Here is an 18,071-nt window from a genome sequence, read left to right as displayed (position 1 = left end):
ATTATTAATGTACTTCATTATTTCCTTAAATAAAATTTACGAAATTGCCTAATGTGGCTAAATTATATATGACAATTAATGATTTTGAATAATAAAGATTTGATAAAAATTAGTGTATGTTCTATCATATTGGTTTAATTTTAAACTATTAAATAAATTAAACAACCACAATAACCATATAATAAATATTTTAGATTTTTCTGTAAACGTTATATTTTGAATTTCGAAAAACGACTATAAATTACTAAAACTGTTAAAAGTCTCACATTCAAATGATTACAAAATTATATAAGTAAGAAGTATAATTTAATTAATTATTAAGATTGATATATATATATATATCGTTTTAAATTAAACTATAAACCATATAAAATACATAAATCTTTTAGTTTCAAAATTTACTTTGAACAATATTTTGGTAAAAGTTTTGAACGAACATTGACAACTTATTTTTTTAAATTATAAATTATTAAAACTATTAATTGCACAATGAAAATTTTGTTATCAGTAATTTAAATATTTTTCTATAAAAGATACAAATGATAAAAATAAATTATATGAGTAGAAATCATCATTTAATAGACATTAATATTAAAAATATACTAAAATATACTATGTATGTTAGTATCATTTAAATTTAATTACATATCCTATCAAATATTAAAAACAAAATTGGATTAATAAAATTGATTTATATTTTCAGACCAATTTAATTATATATTTAATAGTTACTGACTTTAATTTATTCAATATATATTTATTATTTCATAATATGTAAAAATATTTAATACATAAAATTATTTTTATATATAATGTTCATCCCGCGCAAGGCGCGGGTCTTAACCTAGTATGTTATTAAAACTGAAGTACAAATAGAACTAACTTTTTTCCAACAAGTTAATACATTAATTATCATTCCATTTTCACTAACTTTAACAACTTCATTAATTATATTACATTAATAATACATTACATCATTAGTTACATAACCATAATAATAATATTGAAAATTTTTAGTTTTAATCAAAATTAACTTTGTACCAATTATAAAAATCATGTAAAATAACCGGGTTTTGCATATGGTTAAAATTTTTATTTACTATTTTACTATTTTTTATCTTAGTTTCAATCGGTGGGAAATTACGTAGCCAAACACATAATTCAAAGACAAAGTTAATGTGAACAAAATAATAACTTAAATCAAAATAATAAAAACACATTACATATATTGTCACTTAATTTTTCAGACCATATAACTTTTTTACTAAATTAAAGAGCTTTCTATTTTACTTAATTTAGCCAAACACACAGAAAGAGTTTTTTTATTTGTTTACAGAATCAGTTAGGCATGGACATTCAGGTACGGGTTGTTTCTTTCGGGTATCAGATTTTTTTTGGGATTTTGTAATTAGGCCCCGTTTGGATTTAAAAGTTTATGTGTGAGTTTTGAGTTGGGTCCTACAGAGTTTAGATGGTTGGTTTTGATGTATACAAACTTAAAAATATCCAAATAACTAATGTATTTGGAATGGATTCGAAATACTTGTACCAAAAATAACTATATTACCCGATTCAGTCCGGATCTTTTGATTGCAATTAGTCATATGGTGACACATCTAAAATATATAATACTAATCATGAAAAAAAATATCAATTTATAAAAACGTAAGAACCAATATACGGGCGTGCGGATTAAGCTCTAGTAAAAATTAATGCTAAATACATAAGGTATATCCGGACCAACCAACCTCTCCCTAGGGCTTTATAAATGTGTTATGGCCTTCTACTTCTTCACTGAACAAACACCAGAGAAAGTAATATGAACAGTCATCAAACCACGGTGAGACAAATCTCTCTCTCTCTCTCTCTCTCTCTCTCTCTCTCTCTCTCTCTCTCTCTCTCTCTCTCTCTCATTTTATGTAGATTTATATGTTTTTGAATACTTTCTTCGTTTCATTATAAGTGATCAATTAGACACTTTTCATACATATTAAGAAAATGATTAAAATGTATTTATGTTTTCATTAATTATATCTAATTGACTAATAATATTTAAGATATATAAGTCTATTTATTAGATCAATGCATTTTACAATTACTATTCATCTGAAATTAAGTAAAAATTGCATTCGAAATCCAAAACGCATTTTTTGTAACAAGAAAAAAAACCTAAAATGACACTCTTTAAAAAAAAAAAAAAAAAGAGGGAGTACAATCCTTACTATAACTTCATGATAAAATCTCATCTTATCTTGAATTAACTTTTAATTTGTCTTATCTTCTTCATCATATATATAGCTCACGGAATTTGTCTTTCATCTGTTTCTATCATTTATAATCTCAAATTTGTTTGTTTTCTTTTTAATGGGAGAGAAGCAGATGTTGAAGCAACTAGAGCCATGGTGCGAGCTTAAAGACAAAGTGGTTCTTCTGACCGGAGCTTCTTCTGGTATAGGAAGAGAAGTCTGTCTTGATCTGGGCAAAGCTGGCTGTAAGATTATCGCAGCAGCTCGCCGTGTCGACCGTCTCGAATCTCTTTGCTCTGAAATCAACAGCTTAAGTTCAACCGGGATCCAATTAGCCGCACCGATCGAGCTAGACGTTTCATCAGACGCAGCCACCATTCAAAAAGCGGTCAAACAAGCTTGGGACATCTTCGGAAAGATAGATGTGTTGATCAACAACGCTGGAATCAGAGGCAATGTCAAGACGAGTTTAGATCTGACTGAAGACGAGTGGAACACAGTCTTCAGAACCAACTTAACCGGACCTTGGTTAGTATCCAAATACGTCTGCAGTCTAATGCGTGACTCAAAACGCGGCGGCTCGGTGATAAACGTCTCGTCCATCTCCGGTCTCCACCGAGGTTTGTTTTTCGGTGGAGTCGCCTATGCTTGTTCCAAAGGCGGTGTTGACACCATGACGAGGATGATGGCTATTGAGTTAGGTGTATACAACATCAGAGTGAACTCAATCGCACCGGGGCTTCTTAAGTCAGAGATCACGCAAGGTCTTATGCAAAAAGAATGGCTAAAGAACGTGACCGATAGGATTATACCGTTAAAGGTGCAACAGACCGTGGATCCGGGAATTACCTCGCTGGTTCGCTATCTCATTCATGACTCTTCTCGATATGTCTCAGGAAATATATACATTCTTGACTCTGGAACTACATTACCTGGCCTGCCCATTTTTTCTTCTCTTTGAGCCTCAAAGCCCGTGTGTTGTAATAAAAACAATTAGAGCTTGATACATGCACCAATGCAGATGTTGTGTTTTACCCTTTTTTATAAATTGTTTAATGACATTTATAAAATATATATGTCATTTGGATAATTTTAGGTTCTAACACATTATAACTGAATTCATCCTACTCGAATTCCGCCCATAAATTTATAGTATTTTTAAACAGAATCTAATTTAAAACCAAAAAATTCTTATACCTGAAAGAACTGATTCCTATCTGAACAAATACCTAAATATACATGCATATCTGATTCTGTAAACAAATAAAAAATTCTTTGTAAATATATTTGAGTTCTTGTCAATGGAACAACCAATCAATCTATACTATATAAAAGTTGAGGCTATAAGCCATTGAGGGTGTCCACGTAGGATGTTAAACGATCAATCGTAGTATGACAAATCATTATTTAAGTTTACTATTTTGAAAAATGTTAATATTACAAAAAAAAATCATTTATTTCAAACTAAAATATAAATCAATATCAAATAAGGTAAATCAATAAAAATATAAATACTATATTAAGTTAACAAAATGTTTAATTATTTTTTCGAAAATTAAAAAAATAAATAACCAAAAGAATAATTAATAAGTTTGCTATTTTCGAAAATGCCAATATTTCCTAAAATCGTTTATGATAAATCATTTTTAAAAATATGTTAATGTTTGCAAAAAAATATTTTATCAAAAAAATAAATATTATCTAATAAAGTAGGCTAATAAAATATATGATTTCCAAATTTATGATTTTTTTGTCAGCTTTTGTTTGGCCAGCTTTCCAAATTTATGTATATTGACATAAAATAGAAGTTTTAATATTTAAAGTCGAAATATAATTATTAGATTTAAAATTCAAAAATTTTAAAAGTCAAAAAAGTATCCTTAAATACTATATTACCTTTATATATTTTAAAAATGTCATAACATAAATGTAATCATATTTAGTTAAGTAACATAATAATTCAATAATAGCTATTACATATATATATGTAAGGGAATTTTTCATATTTACCACGTTGTTGGTACTATTATTTATGTTTACATTCACTAAAGAGATATTTTCAAAAATATTTTACTCATTAAGAAGTAAAAGACATTTATACACTTGCTATATATATATAATAAATAATTATTTAAATAAAAAAGTAAAATTTTATTATGTTTCCGAATTATATTTTTTCAAATTCGAACTTTGTTATAAATTTCTTTTTGGATTTTTTTAATTTTATTTTTGAAGTTCGAAAATTATTTTTGAAACCATTTAAGAAAAAAACTTATTAGTTTTTAAGTATTTATTTATATATTTATTAGAATCTTAAATTCTATATTCCAAAAACTCTGCCACACCCCTCAACTTTAAAGGAACATTGCCACAAATATCACATTCATAGTACTACTTTTCATGTTTACACTAATCATTTTTATCGTTACTTTTAATTAAGGGTAAAATTCATTTATACCCTAGGGTTAACTAATCTAGACTTAGAGTTTAGAGTCGAAGAATGTAATAAGATTTTTAGAATGTGAAATTTAGGATTCTAATAAATTTATAAATACTTAAAAAATATAAAAAAATTTTAAAAATAGTTTCAAAAATAATTTTTGATTTTCAAAAAAAAAATATTTGGAAAAAAAAGTTCAAATTTTTTTTTCAAATTTTTTTTTAAAGTTCGAATTGGAAAAAGCAGAATTCAAAAACATAAATTTTTTTATTTAAATGATTATTTATTATATATATAGAGAGCAATGATATAAGAGTGTTTTGCCACTTTATGAAGAAGATATTTTTGAAAATGTTTCTTTAATGGTGGTAAAAAAGAATAATGGTAGCATGAAAGTGGTAAATATGAAATTACTCCAACTTTGAATCTAAAGTCTTGATTAGTTTACCCTAGGATTATAAGTGTTTTTTTCCTCTTTGAAAGTGAAGGTAAAGATGGTTAAGGTAAACATGAAAATGGTATTATGAACGTAGTTGTAACGTTCCGACCGTTCACGGCTAATGGACCACCCACTCCCACTCACTCGGCCCATGGTCTCATCCCTTCTGACAGGCGGTGCGTTAATTTTCCATGGCCCGAAAATCTTGTTTACTGACCATGCAATTACCACATGACCTTTCTGCGTGCTTTGACCTCACTCACACGATATTGCGAATCACTTCCTGATGGGTCACACATCCTTCCACTACTTTAGCTCAAGTACACTTAACTCTAGAGTTCTAAATGGATGTATGACGGAAAAGGTAAGTCAACTTCGGTGACATAGATAGCCAAATTAATCATCCTAAATCTTTCCATATATCAACACTCGGAATGTTACAATAGTATTTTTTGGTAATTTCCCATATATATATAAACATCATACATTGAAAATAACTATATTGTATGATAAATATAATAACAAAAATAATTATGAAAATATTCAAAATGTATTATATCTAAAGATTAATGCTTAACACTAATCATAAACAACAAATTTAACTGATTATAGTATCAACCAAATTATTAGCAACATATTTACACAAAATAATTATAATAGTGTTAATTGAACCACATAAAATAAATATTATACAACTAAATTTTCTTTTAACATTAAACAACATTCGATTAATTTAGAAAATTTAGTTAACTAATTTAAAATAAAATTCACACTATCGAGCTGATCGTAATCTAGTATTAATTAAACTAGAGCCGTGTCCGCGCTACGCGCGGAAAATGTGTTTAATTTTATTGAAAATGTGTTTAATTTTATTACTTTTTATTTGTAAGTAATAGGTGATTTTGTTATTTGTATTTATTTTAAAAAAAAAAATCTTTAGTGATTGTAATTTATCAGTTTTACTGAATATTTGTATATTTTTTCTGAAAACTAATAGTATCGATTTTGATTTTTCACTTTCTTCTTCACAACTTTATAGTATAAATTAGGTTCATAAATTTTGAAAAAGTTAACATGTCTAACACCGTAAACATGAATGAGTAATGTAGTTTGACGTTTTTGGTATTCTATATATTCTGTAAGTTTTCTTTGAAGCTTTGAATAATGTTTATGAAGTTGTTGTAGAATATTTTGGATGATGTTGAGGCAAACATTAATATTTTATTTTATTTTTATTAAATATCAAAATATAACTTTCATGCTTAATGAAATCATTTTTTTTACATTTATATATTTTAGGATCATTGCTTTTGATAAAAAAAATTTTACGAAATTGTTTTGATAATTGTTAGAAAGAAGTTTCTACTTCATCCCATATAAATAGTGGCACAATTTAAATATGTGAAAAGTTCCTTCATTAAAACTTTGTCTTCACTAACTGTAAGAGAATTTTTGTATCTATATTAAGCCAAAGTTTTGGTCTAATTATTTTTTATTGTAACAGTCTAGCTAGGAATTTTTGGTTTATTTTGTCAAACTATATGTATCAAACCAAAATGCCATAAACATACATTTTTGTTAGATCGAAGAACCTAATCAATTGGTTGAAATAAACCAAGTAAAAAGCATGCGTATAAGTTAGTTTGTATTTCGTTTTAAAGACATATAGGACAATAGAAAGAGAAATTAGTGATTTTAAAACTGAAACAAAGTTTAAATCAGTTCTACATTTAACATATGTTTTTACATAAACATCTAGTAAGAAAGATAATATATATATATATATATATATATGATAACTAAGATTCATTTATTTTTTATTCAGCTTATCCATCATCATGTTATATGTAGATATAGTTCTCAATAACAAAAATACAACAAAGTTTAAAATCGCCCTAGTGTGAAGTTTCTGTGGTTTCTAGACCACGTGAAAGCACATCTTAGTCAGCTGAAACTATTTGAAACTCATTGCCACCTAAACTCAACTATTATAAAGTTAGTTCCGATTGTAATACTTTATACAATATGTATTCTTATTTTAAATTGTAGTATTGTATACGTTATTTTAAATTGCCAATTACGTTATTTTGAATATACAAGCATCTATATTGTAACTTATAAAATTAATTAAAATAATAAAATTAAAATTAAATTATGAGAGTGCAAAAAAGAAAATAATTATGAAAACATAGATTACATTACTGGAAATGGTATTTCATCAAAAAATTATTATAACACTTGAAGTACAATATATTGTAACTCGAAATAATAGTTCTTCAATATTATTTTAAAGGAAACCTTGCGAGAGCGGGTCAATGTATAGAAGCAATATACCTGCACATGTCACAACTTTGCCTTATGCTTCAGATGTTGTGGCCAAATAATCAAATTGCAAAAGAGAATTCCCTACATTTAATCCAATTTCAAGAGGTGGAAGTTGTTGAGGTAGCTTCTTCAGGGTTTCCTATTGTTTATAATTCAGTCTTGTGATCCTCTTAAAGAACCTGCAGGTTCGCTTGGACTTGGAGACTGTCGAGGTTAGAAACATACCAGATGCCATTGTATAGGTTTTAGCATTGGGTGGTCTTTCGGCTGGATTAAACTGGAGGAAATTTTAATCCTCTCTTATTTCTACAATCGCTGCAATATTTCCCCACCAGAAGCAATAGTTTGGTGCGACACCATCACCACATTTTTTCCTGTTACCATAAAATGTTTGAGAGATCAATGATCCAATCCACAGTTATGAAAAGATAGACGGACCAATCATACCTTCGTTAGAGTCTTGAGCAATTGAAATGAACATACACACCTGCCACCAGTTAAAAGCTAAGCTGATGGGCTCTTAATATGATATTGAGTCCATTGTTGTCATTGAATTGAGCTGTCCAAATGTATAACCAGCTCGAAGAGATAATCCACATCATCATGGGGATCATCCCAAAGTAAATCACACATTGGTCCTTAGTGTGGCACCAAGACATAGTTCAAACAGATGACCAGTAAGATATTCTTTTGCTCTTTCAGAAAACAACCTAATACTAATTTGGAAGTTAGCACTTGAACCTTAAGAGAGTGGAAGGAGAAAGAGACCCATAAACAACTCATAACTCTTCAAATCCAATCCGAACTAAGGACTTGGGCAGAAAAAAGGAGAAGATAATACCTCATGTAGCTAATCCAAGATCCGGATATTATCAAGTGTATTCGGAGAAAGTGAAAGCCCTCAATGCAAACAGAAAACCTGTAATTGATAATCACTGATGAAGTAAAATGGTGTCGTTGAAAAATATGTCTGAAATACCAGCTTGAAAGAAGAGCACAAACCTTACACTCGATGAGGGCAGTAAGAGTAAGATAATCGAAAGGTCCAGGCATTTGCATTTCCGTACTTCCTGAAACATCGTCATAAAACCATAGCCGAAGCAGATAAGCAAAACACACATCAAACAGAGTAATGCCTTTTTTTAATTAGTTAGGAATCTAAAGTATGCTCGCTGAAAGTTGTCACAAATAAGAAGACATTAATAAGCTTACACTTGAGTTATCTGCCGGCTCTTGAGATTCCTTGTAAGATTGCAAAACTGAGAAAAGTATGAGTAACTTTCAAATTACACATCGATGAAAATAATCTACAGAGAAAATAAATTTTCAATCTTTGTGATAGCAGTGACAGCTAAATACGAAAACATACGGCCAAGGAGATCCATACCTGTAGGGGAAGCGTTGATTTTGTGGAGAGCTGCGATTTTCCGATCGATTTCATGGCTATGGATACAGCTGCTACATAGTAGGTTTATAATTTAGGGTGGATTTAGGCGTAGATTGTAGTGATTTATATAGGAGAAGGGTCTAGGGTAGGTATAACGAAACATTAAGATCATCACTGATCATTGATTGAGAGAAGGTAACTGAAAAAAATCAGACATAGAGAAGATGAAGTGGAAGAGTCTGGGTGCGGGAGATGATACTTTCGAAGCTTGAAGCCAAATAGGTTTGTCGAAACAATTTATCTCAGAAGGTGACGTAGCAAAGGAAAAGGCTTTAGCCTTGGCTATCTCGCCGTAAGCTCAGTTGTCGCCGCCGATAGCTTCGGTATATCTTCAGCTAGCCTCTAGACATCCGACCTTACCTGATCAAGCTCAGCTCCGGTTCCATTGACCACACGGGCTTCCGCCTCTGTCCTCAACAAATTCTGGCAGTCCTCATGCAAGTGGTTTCAGCAGAAGCCCGCGACGATTGGAGATTTGTTGGTGGATAGCTGAATTTTGGCGGTGGTATTTCATGGCCATGGATGTAGCTTCCGCCAAAATAGTTTTTTTTTTTTAATTTAGGATAGATTTAGGGTCTAGAGACAGAGCTTTATATAGGAGAAGTATCAAGTATCGAGTGGAGGTGAAACAAAACATTCAAGAATAGCTTTAAGATTATCATTGATTGAGAAGGTATAGGAAAAAAAATCAGATATTAGAGAAGATGAAGTGGAAGAGTCGGGGACAGAGACCCTCGACGCTTGAAGATGATACATATTTGTGGGCATGAGTTTAGTTGGACCGGATGAAAATTTAAGAAAACCCACAGAAGCCCAATCTAACTCAGCAGCAGTGTGACATGGCAAATTTCAGACACCCTATTGGCTGATTTTAAATGAGGACGTGGACAGCCTCCCTACTCCTCATATATCCCTTTTAATATAGGTTAGATATGATTATATAGTATTAGGATCATGAAAAGGTTGTTAGCAGATGACTCCTTTGATAAAAAAAAGCAGATGGGTCGTATGAAGACTGTTACATGGCCGTTTATATTTTTTAGTGATTAATAAATATTTATTGTCGGAGTTAATATGAGTCTGTAAATTCTTTGCTGTCAAAAAAAAATATATTTATTATATAATTTATTAAATACATTCCTTTGAATCAAAATTGGGAAATTTTAATAACCTAATATTTATTTATTAATTTGTATTTCGTATTTTCTAGTCTAACATTTCATTACAAAAGTATCGTTAATGAAATAATACAAAAATTACAAATTTAAATAGTATATTTTGTAATATCTCACATAAAACTAAAATTAGTTTCAAAGGTTCCTTTTCTTTTTCTTTTAATAAGATAGATAGGATTTTATGTATATTATTAGTAATATACAGCTACGTAATGTTATAGCTTTAATTTAAAAACGTGACCTTGTTGAGCCCACTCAAAATAAGTAAGGATCACTCAAATATTCCATGTCACTATCATGACATCGTCCATGCGGAACTCGTGATTACAAAAATTATTTAGGGGGTGTATTGTATTCGACTGAAAGTTTTAGGTGATTTGTATTAAAATGATAAATTCTCTGTTATTCAAACATGAATTTTAAAAATTATTTAAAATCAACTGTCATTGAACTTAACATTTTGTAGAATACTCTAAAATCCACTGTTATTGAAAATATTTGAAGTTGATGAGTTGTAAAGTTTTGAGGTGATTTTAGGGTATTTGGGTGGAGTTTTTTAGTTAAAAAAAAATAAAACCCAAATTCTATGGTTTTTAGGTTATATATTCTAGAGTGGTTTAACAAAAATCACATAAATCTCTGCAACTTATCGAAATCATCTAAAACTCCGTTAAAAGTTAAATCACCTCAAATGTGATAAAGGTGATTTAATAAGGTGATTTAACTTTTAATGGAGTTTTAGATGATTTCAATAAATTGCAGAGATTTATGTGATTTTTGTTTAACCCCTCTTGAATATAACCTAAAACTATGGGATTTGGATTTTTTTTTTTTAACTATGAAACTCCACCCAAACACCCTAAAATCACCTCAAAACTTTAAAACTCCACAATTTAAAATATTTTTAATAACAGTGAATTTTAGAGTACTCTACGAAATGCTAAGTTCAATAATAGTAGATTTTAAATGAGTTTCAAAATTCATGTTTGAGTAATAGTAGATTTGTCATTTTAATATAAATCACTTAAAACTCTAAGTTTGCCAAAAACATAATTCAAATATATTTTTTTTGTGAATAAAATAATAACTTAAATTAAAATAATAAAAATGTATTACATTTATTGTCCCTTAATTTTCCACTCTATATAATTATTTTACTAAATAAAAAAAATCTTTTTATTTCAATTAATTTAGCCAAAGACATAGAAAGAGTCATGTTTATTAGTTTATAAAATTAGTTAGGCATGAACATTGGCTATCCATTTAGATACGGGTTGTTATTTTCAGGTATTGTTTTTTTTATAAATTAGACCCCACTTGAATATTATAAATTTAAGTGTGAGTTTTGAGTTGGGTCCTTCTGGGTCTGGATGAGTTCGGTTATGATGTATAGGAACCTAAAAATATATAAATAACAAATGTATCTGAAATAGGTTAGGATATTTGTACCAAAAATAATAATATTATCCGATTTGGTCCATGTCTTTTGAATGCAATTAGTTATATTACGACCCATCTAAAATATATAGCACTAATTATGAAAAACAAACATAAATGTATAAAAATGTAAGAAGCAATACATGTGCGGGGGTGTGCGGGTCAATCTCTAGTATGTTATTAAAACTGAAGTACAAATAGAACTAACTTTTTTCCAACAAGTTAATACATTAATTATCATTCCATTTTCACTCAATTTAACAGCTTCATTAATTATATTACATTAATAATACATTACATCATTAGTTGCATAACCATAATAATAATATTGAAGATTTTTATTTTTAATCAAAATTAACTTTGTACCAATTATAAAAATCATGTAAAACAACCGGGTTTTGCATATGGTTAGAAATTACGTAGCCAAACACATAATTCAAAGACATAGTTAATATGAACAAAATAATAACTTAAATCAAAATAATAAAAACACATTACATATATTGTCACTTAATTTTTCACACCATATAACTTTTTTACTAAATTAAAGAGCTTTCTATTTTACTTAATTTACCCAAACACATAGAAAGAATTTTTTTATTTGGTTACAGAATTAGTTAGGCATAGACATTCAGGTACGGGTTGTTTCTTTCGGGTATCAAATTTTTTTTTGGGATTTTATAATTAGGCCCCGCTTGGATATTAAACTTTTATGTGTGAGTTTTGAGTTGGGTCCTATAGAGTTTAGATGGTTGGTTTTGATGTATACAAACTTAAAAATATCCAAATAACTAATGTATTTGGAATGGATTAGAAATACTTGTACCAAAAATAACTATATTACCCGATTCAATCCGGATCTTTTGATTGCAATTAGTCATATGGTGACACATCTAAAATATATAATACTAATCATGAAAAAAAATATCAATTTATAAAAACGTAAGAACCAATATACGGGCGTGCGGATTAAGCTCTAGTAAAAATTAATGCTAAATACATAAGGTATATCCGGACCAACCAACCTCTCCCTAGGGCTTTATAAATGTGTTATGGCCTTCTACTTCTTCACTGAACAAACACCAGAGAAAGTAATATGAACAGTCATCAAACCACGGTGAGACAAATTCTCTCTCTCTCTCTCTCTCTCTCTCTCTCTCTCTCTCTCTCTCATTTTATGTAGATTTATATGTTTTTGAATACTTTCTTCGTTTCATTATAAGTGATCAATTAGACACTTTTCATACATATTAAGAAAATGATTAAAATGTATTTATGTTTTCATTAATTATATCTAATTGACTAATAATATTTAAGATATATAAGTCTATTTATTAGATCAATGCATTTTACAATTACTATTCATCTGAAATTAAGTAAAAATTGCATTCGAAATCCAAAACGCATTTTTTGTAACAAGAAAAAAAACCTAAAATGACACTCTTTAAAAAAAAGAAAAAAAAAAGAGGGAGTACAATCCTTACTATAACTTCATGATAAAATCTCATCTTATCTTGAATTAACTTTTAATTTGTCTTATCTTCTTCATCATATATATAGCTCACGGAATTTGTCTTTCATCTGTTTCTATCATTTATAATCTCAAATTTGTTTGTTTTCTTTTTAATGGGAGAGAAGCAGATGTTGAAGCAACTAGAGCCATGGTGCGAGCTTAAAGACAAAGTGGTTCTTCTGACCGGAGCTTCTTCTGGTATAGGAAGAGAAGTCTGTCTTGATCTGGGCAAAGCTGGCTGTAAGATTATCGCAGCAGCTCGCCGTGTCGACCGTCTCGAATCTCTTTGCTCTGAAATCAACAGCTTAAGTTCAACCGGGATCCAATTAGCCGCACCGATCGAGCTAGACGTTTCATCAGACGCAGCCACCATTCAAAAAGCGGTCAAACAAGCTTGGGACATCTTCGGAAAGATAGATGTGTTGATCAACAACGCTGGAATCAGAGGCAATGTCAAGACGAGTTTAGATCTGACTGAAGACGAGTGGAACACAGTCTTCAGAACCAACTTAACCGGACCTTGGTTAGTATCCAAATACGTCTGCAGTCTAATGCGTGACTCAAAACGCGGCGGCTCGGTGATAAACGTCTCGTCCATCTCCGGTCTCCACCGAGGTTTGTTTTTCGGTGGAGTCGCCTATGCTTGTTCCAAAGGCGGTGTTGACACCATGACGAGGATGATGGCTATTGAGTTAGGTGTATACAACATCAGAGTGAACTCAATCGCACCGGGGCTTCTTAAGTCAGAGATCACGCAAGGTCTTATGCAAAAAGAATGGCTAAAGAACGTGACCGATAGGATTATACCGTTAAAGGTGCAACAGACCGTGGATCCGGGAATTACCTCGCTGGTTCGCTATCTCATTCATGACTCTTCTCGATATGTCTCAGGAAATATATACATTCTTGACTCTGGAACTACATTACCTGGCCTGCCCATTTTTTCTTCTCTTTGAGCCTCAAAGCCCGTGTGTTGTAATAAAAACAATTAGAGCTTGATACATGCACCAATGCAGATGTTGTGTTTTACCCTTTTTTATAAATTGTTTAATGACATTTATAAAATATATATGTCATTTGGATAATTTTAGGTTCTAACACATTATAACTGAATTCATCCTACTCGAATTCCGCCCATAAATTTATAGTATTTTTAAACAGAATCTAATTTAAAACCAAAAAATTCTTATACCTGAAAGAACTGATTCCTATCTGAACAAATACCTAAATATACATGCATATCTGATTCTGTAAACAAATAAAAAATTCTTTGTAAATATATTTGAGTTCTTGTCAATGGAACAACCAATCAATCTATACTATATAAAAGTTGAGGCTATAAGCCATTGAGGGTGTCCACGTAGGATGTTAAACGATCAATCGTAGTATGACAAATCATTATTTAAGTTTACTATTTTGAAAAATGTTAATATTACAAAAAAAAATCATTTATTTCAAACTAAAATATAAATCAATATCAAATAAGGTAAATCAATAAAAATATAAATACTATATTAAGTTAACAAAATGTTTAATTATTTTTTCGAAAATTAAAAAAATAAATAACCAAAAGAATAATTAATAAGTTTGCTATTTTCGAAAATGCCAATATTTCCTAAAATCGTTTATGATAAATCATTTTTAAAAATATGTTAATGTTTGCAAAAAAATATTTTATCAAAAAAATAAATATTATCTAATAAAGTAGGCTAATAAAATATATGATTTCCAAATTTATGATTTTTTTGTCAGCTTTTGTTTGGCCAGCTTTCCAAATTTATGTATATTGACATAAAATAGAAGTTTTAATATTTAAAGTCGAAATATAATTATTAGATTTAAAATTCAAAAATTTTAAAAGTCAAAAAAGTATCCTTAAATACTATATTACCTTTATATATTTTAAAAATGTCATAACATAAATGTAATCATATTTAGTTAAGTAACATAATAATTCAATAATAGCTATTACATATATATATGTAAGGGAATTTTTCATATTTACCACGTTGTTGGTACTATTATTTATGTTTACATTCACTAAAGAGATATTTTCAAAAATATTTTACTCATTAAGAAGTAAAAGACATTTATACACTTGCTATATATATATAATAAATAATTATTTAAATAAAAAAAGTAAAATTTTATTATGTTTCCGAATTATATTTTTTCAAATTCGAACTTTGTTATAAATTTCTTTTTGGATTTTTTTAATTTTATTTTTGAAGTTCGAAAATTATTTTTGAAACCATTTAAGAAAAAAACTTATTAGTTTTTAAGTATTTATTTATATATTTATTAGAATCTTAAATTCTATATTCCAAAAACTCTGCCACACCCCTCAACTTTAAAGGAACATTGCCACAAATATCACATTCATAGTACTACTTTTCATGTTTACACTAATCATTTTTATCGTTACTTTTAATTAAGGGTAAAATTCATTTATACCCTAGGGTTAACTAATCTAGACTTAGAGTTTAGAGTCGAAGAATGTAATAAGATTTTTAGAATGTGAAATTTAGGATTCTAATAAATTTATAAATACTTAAAAAATATAAAAAAATTTTAAAAATAGTTTCAAAAATAATTTTTGATTTTCAAAAAAAAAAATATTTGGAAAAAAAAGTTCAAATTTTTTTTTCAAAATTTTTTTTAAAGTTCGAATTGGAAAAAGCAGAATTCAAAAACATAAATTTTTTTATTTAAATGATTATTTATTATATATATAGAGAGCAATGATATAAGAGTGTTTTGCCACTTTATGAAGAAGATATTTTTGAAAATGTTTCTTTAATGGTGGTAAAAAAGAATAATGGTAGCATGAAAGTGGTAAATATGAAATTACTCCAACTTTGAATCTAAAGTCTTGATTAGTTTACCCTAGGATTATAAGTGTTTTTTTCCTCTTTGAAAGTGAAGGTAAAGATGGTTAAGGTAAACATGAAAATGGTATTATGAACGTAGTTGTAACGTTCCGACCGTTCACGGCTAATGGACCACCCACTCCCACTCACTCGGCCCATGGTCTCATCCCTTCTGACAGGCGGTGCGTTAATTTTCCATGGCCCGAAAATCTTGTTTACTGACCATGCAATTACCACATGACCTTTCTGCGTGCTTTGACCTCACTCACACGATATTGCGAATCACTTCCTGATGGGTCACACATCCTTCCACTACTTTAGCTCAAGTACACTTAACTCTAGAGTTCTAAATGGATGTATGACGGAAAAGGTTTAATTATTTTTCGAAAATTAAAAAAATAAATAACCAAAAGAATAATTAATAAGTTTGCTATTTTCGAAAATGCCAATATTTCCTAAAATCGTTTATGATAAATCATTTTTAAAAATATGTTAATGTTTGCAAAAAAATATTTTATTAAAAAAATAAATATTATCTAATAAATTAGGCTAATAAAATATATGATTTCCAAATTTATGATTTTTTTTGTCAGCTTTTGTTTGGCCAGCTTTCCAAATTTATGTATATTGACATAAAATAGAAGTTTTAATATTTAAAGTCGAAATATAATTATTAGATTTAAAATTCAAAAATTTTAAAAGTCAAAAAAGTATCCTTAAATACTATATTACCTTTATATATTTTAAAAATGTCATGATTTCAAAATTTATGAATTTTTTTTGGTCAGCTTTTTTTTGGGACAACTTTCAAATTTATGTATATTTTACATAAATAGACATTTAAATATTAAATGACGATATATATTTATTAGGTTTAAAAATCAAAATTTAAAAAGTCAAAACATATCGTTAAATAACATTTTACCTTTACATATTTTAAAAATGTCATGATTTCCAAATTTATGTATTTTTTATCAGCTTTTTTTTGTCAATTTCCAAATTTATGTATATTATCATAAAATATAAGTTTTAATAAAAGGTAAGTTCACTTAATACATAAAATAAGAAAGTTTCTAATATATGAAGTATTGGGTGACTATAAATAATCATCTAAAGTTCTAAAAGTTTTCAAGATTTTACTTTGAGAAAGAGATAGATATTGAAAAGAGAATAGAGATATGGTCGCTTCAGCTACTTCTTTGGTTTTGGATGATCTTAAAAAAGGTTTTAATAAGAATGAAGTTCTTGCTAGAGTGGTTCACTTTTGGGAAGCGCGTAACATCAACAAGGGTGGTTTGCTTATGGGCTTCGAGTTATTTCTTATTGACCAAAAGGTATAATTATTATTTTAAAAATTTCAAGATTTTCAGAAAAAATGTTTATTTCAAAATAAAAAGGAAACTACTATTCAATTTCGTGAAAAAGGCAAAATTATTAAAGGAATCAATTTGGTATATAAACTAAATCTTTGAAAGACCAACATAAAATTAACTAACAAAAAAATAACTAAAAGAATTAGTTTATTATAAAAATTAAATCTTTAGAAGATCAACATAAAATTAAGTAACTAAAATAATCTTAAAAATATAAGGATTTCAAATAATAAAGACAATATAAATCTAAAGCACTATTTCATTACATATGAATCTATAACATATGATTTCAAAATTTAGGATATATATAGTGTTCACATAGAATTTAAAAATATCATTATAATAATATAAAAAAAGTCAGCATTTTAATTTGATATATTAAATAAAGATATTATTTTATTAAAAATAGTTAACTTGATATATAAAATAAATATATATTTGACATTAAACATAAAATAACAAAAATAAAAATATTTCAAGAAGAAATAAAGTTAAAAACACAAATTATTTATAAATAATCACGTATGTAAAAATAAATAAAAATCAACAAAAACTATAAAAAGATAAATTAAAATTTGTAAAAAAATATCTTTAAAGTTAGACTGATATTTATAGCTAATTATTGAAAACTAACATAATAAGAGATTGACAAGAAAAAATCTAATTATGTCTGTAACCTTTAATACGATATGGACTATATCCTTTAAAAATCAGAAATAACTTAAAATATCAATAATAATATTTAATGTCAGCATAATAAGTTGATATATATGCTAACTCTTCATTAATTAACATCAGAATTATAA

General features: G+C 28.2%; 3 protein-coding genes and 1 long non-coding RNA gene across 7 annotated transcripts in view; 2 read left to right on the top strand and 2 right to left on the bottom strand.

Annotated features, from left to right (window-relative positions):
- Window positions 1-18,071, bottom strand: part of LOC103863213 — a 743,758-nt gene that overhangs the window by 355,909 nt on the left and 369,778 nt on the right. The gene's annotated exons all lie outside the window — the stretch shown is intronic.
- Window positions 1,740-16,347, top strand: LOC103863177 (3-oxoacyl-[acyl-carrier-protein] reductase FabG). 2 transcript variants are annotated; one of them, XM_033290660.1, is made up of 3 exons: window positions 1,740-1,840; window positions 2,380-5,489; window positions 16,263-16,347. In XM_033290660.1, exons 1-2 carry the CDS (start codon window positions 1,820-1,822, stop codon window positions 3,205-3,207), a joined length of 849 nt encoding a protein of 282 aa, XP_033146551.1. In that variant the 5' UTR covers window positions 1,740-1,819; the 3' UTR covers window positions 3,208-5,489; window positions 16,263-16,347. The 2 variants fall into 2 exon arrangements, with proteins under 2 accessions (XP_033146551.1, XP_033146550.1); XM_033290659.1 differs by having other exon boundaries at window positions 2,377-5,489.
- Window positions 2,999-12,301, bottom strand: LOC108871657. The gene is made up of 2 exons (XR_004457745.1): window positions 7,898-12,301; window positions 2,999-7,824 (listed from the first exon to the last, which is right to left on the bottom strand). It is a non-coding gene; the product is annotated as an uncharacterized LOC108871657 (long non-coding RNA).
- LOC117133733 (3-oxoacyl-[acyl-carrier-protein] reductase FabG-like) lies at window positions 12,526-17,366 on the top strand. Of its 3 annotated transcripts, XR_004457719.1 has the most exons (3): window positions 12,526-12,626; window positions 13,148-14,551; window positions 16,263-17,366. XR_004457719.1 is itself a non-coding variant. In XM_033290658.1 (2 exons), the coding sequence occupies exons 1-2, from the start codon at window positions 12,606-12,608 to the stop codon at window positions 13,976-13,978; spliced, it is 849 nt and encodes a 282-aa protein (XP_033146549.1). In that variant the 5' UTR covers window positions 12,526-12,605; the 3' UTR covers window positions 13,979-14,718. The 3 variants fall into 3 exon arrangements, 2 of the variants coding, with proteins under 2 accessions (XP_033146549.1, XP_033146548.1); XM_033290658.1 differs by lacking the exon at window positions 16,263-17,366 and having other exon boundaries at window positions 13,151-14,718; XM_033290657.1 differs by lacking the exon at window positions 16,263-17,366 and having other exon boundaries at window positions 13,148-14,718.

This window comes from Brassica rapa, chromosome A04, assembly GCF_000309985.2.
Source record: "Brassica rapa cultivar Chiifu-401-42 chromosome A04, CAAS_Brap_v3.01, whole genome shotgun sequence".
Classification (NCBI taxonomy): domain Eukaryota; kingdom Viridiplantae; phylum Streptophyta; class Magnoliopsida; order Brassicales; family Brassicaceae; genus Brassica; species Brassica rapa.
This window is presented reverse-complemented; position numbering and strand designations above follow the sequence as displayed.

Bases quoted from the DNA above. Each gene is read 5' to 3' on its own strand.
- LOC103863177 (XM_033290659.1), top strand. From the start codon at position 1,820: ATGAACAGTCATCAAACCACG. The intron at 1,841-2,376 runs GTGAGACAAATC...ATGGGAGAGAAG, and splicing joins TGAACAGTCATCAAACCACG to CAGATGTTGAAGCAACTAGA.
- LOC117133733 (XM_033290657.1), top strand. From the start codon at position 12,606: ATGAACAGTCATCAAACCACG. The intron at 12,627-13,147 runs GTGAGACAAATT...ATGGGAGAGAAG, and splicing joins TGAACAGTCATCAAACCACG to CAGATGTTGAAGCAACTAGA.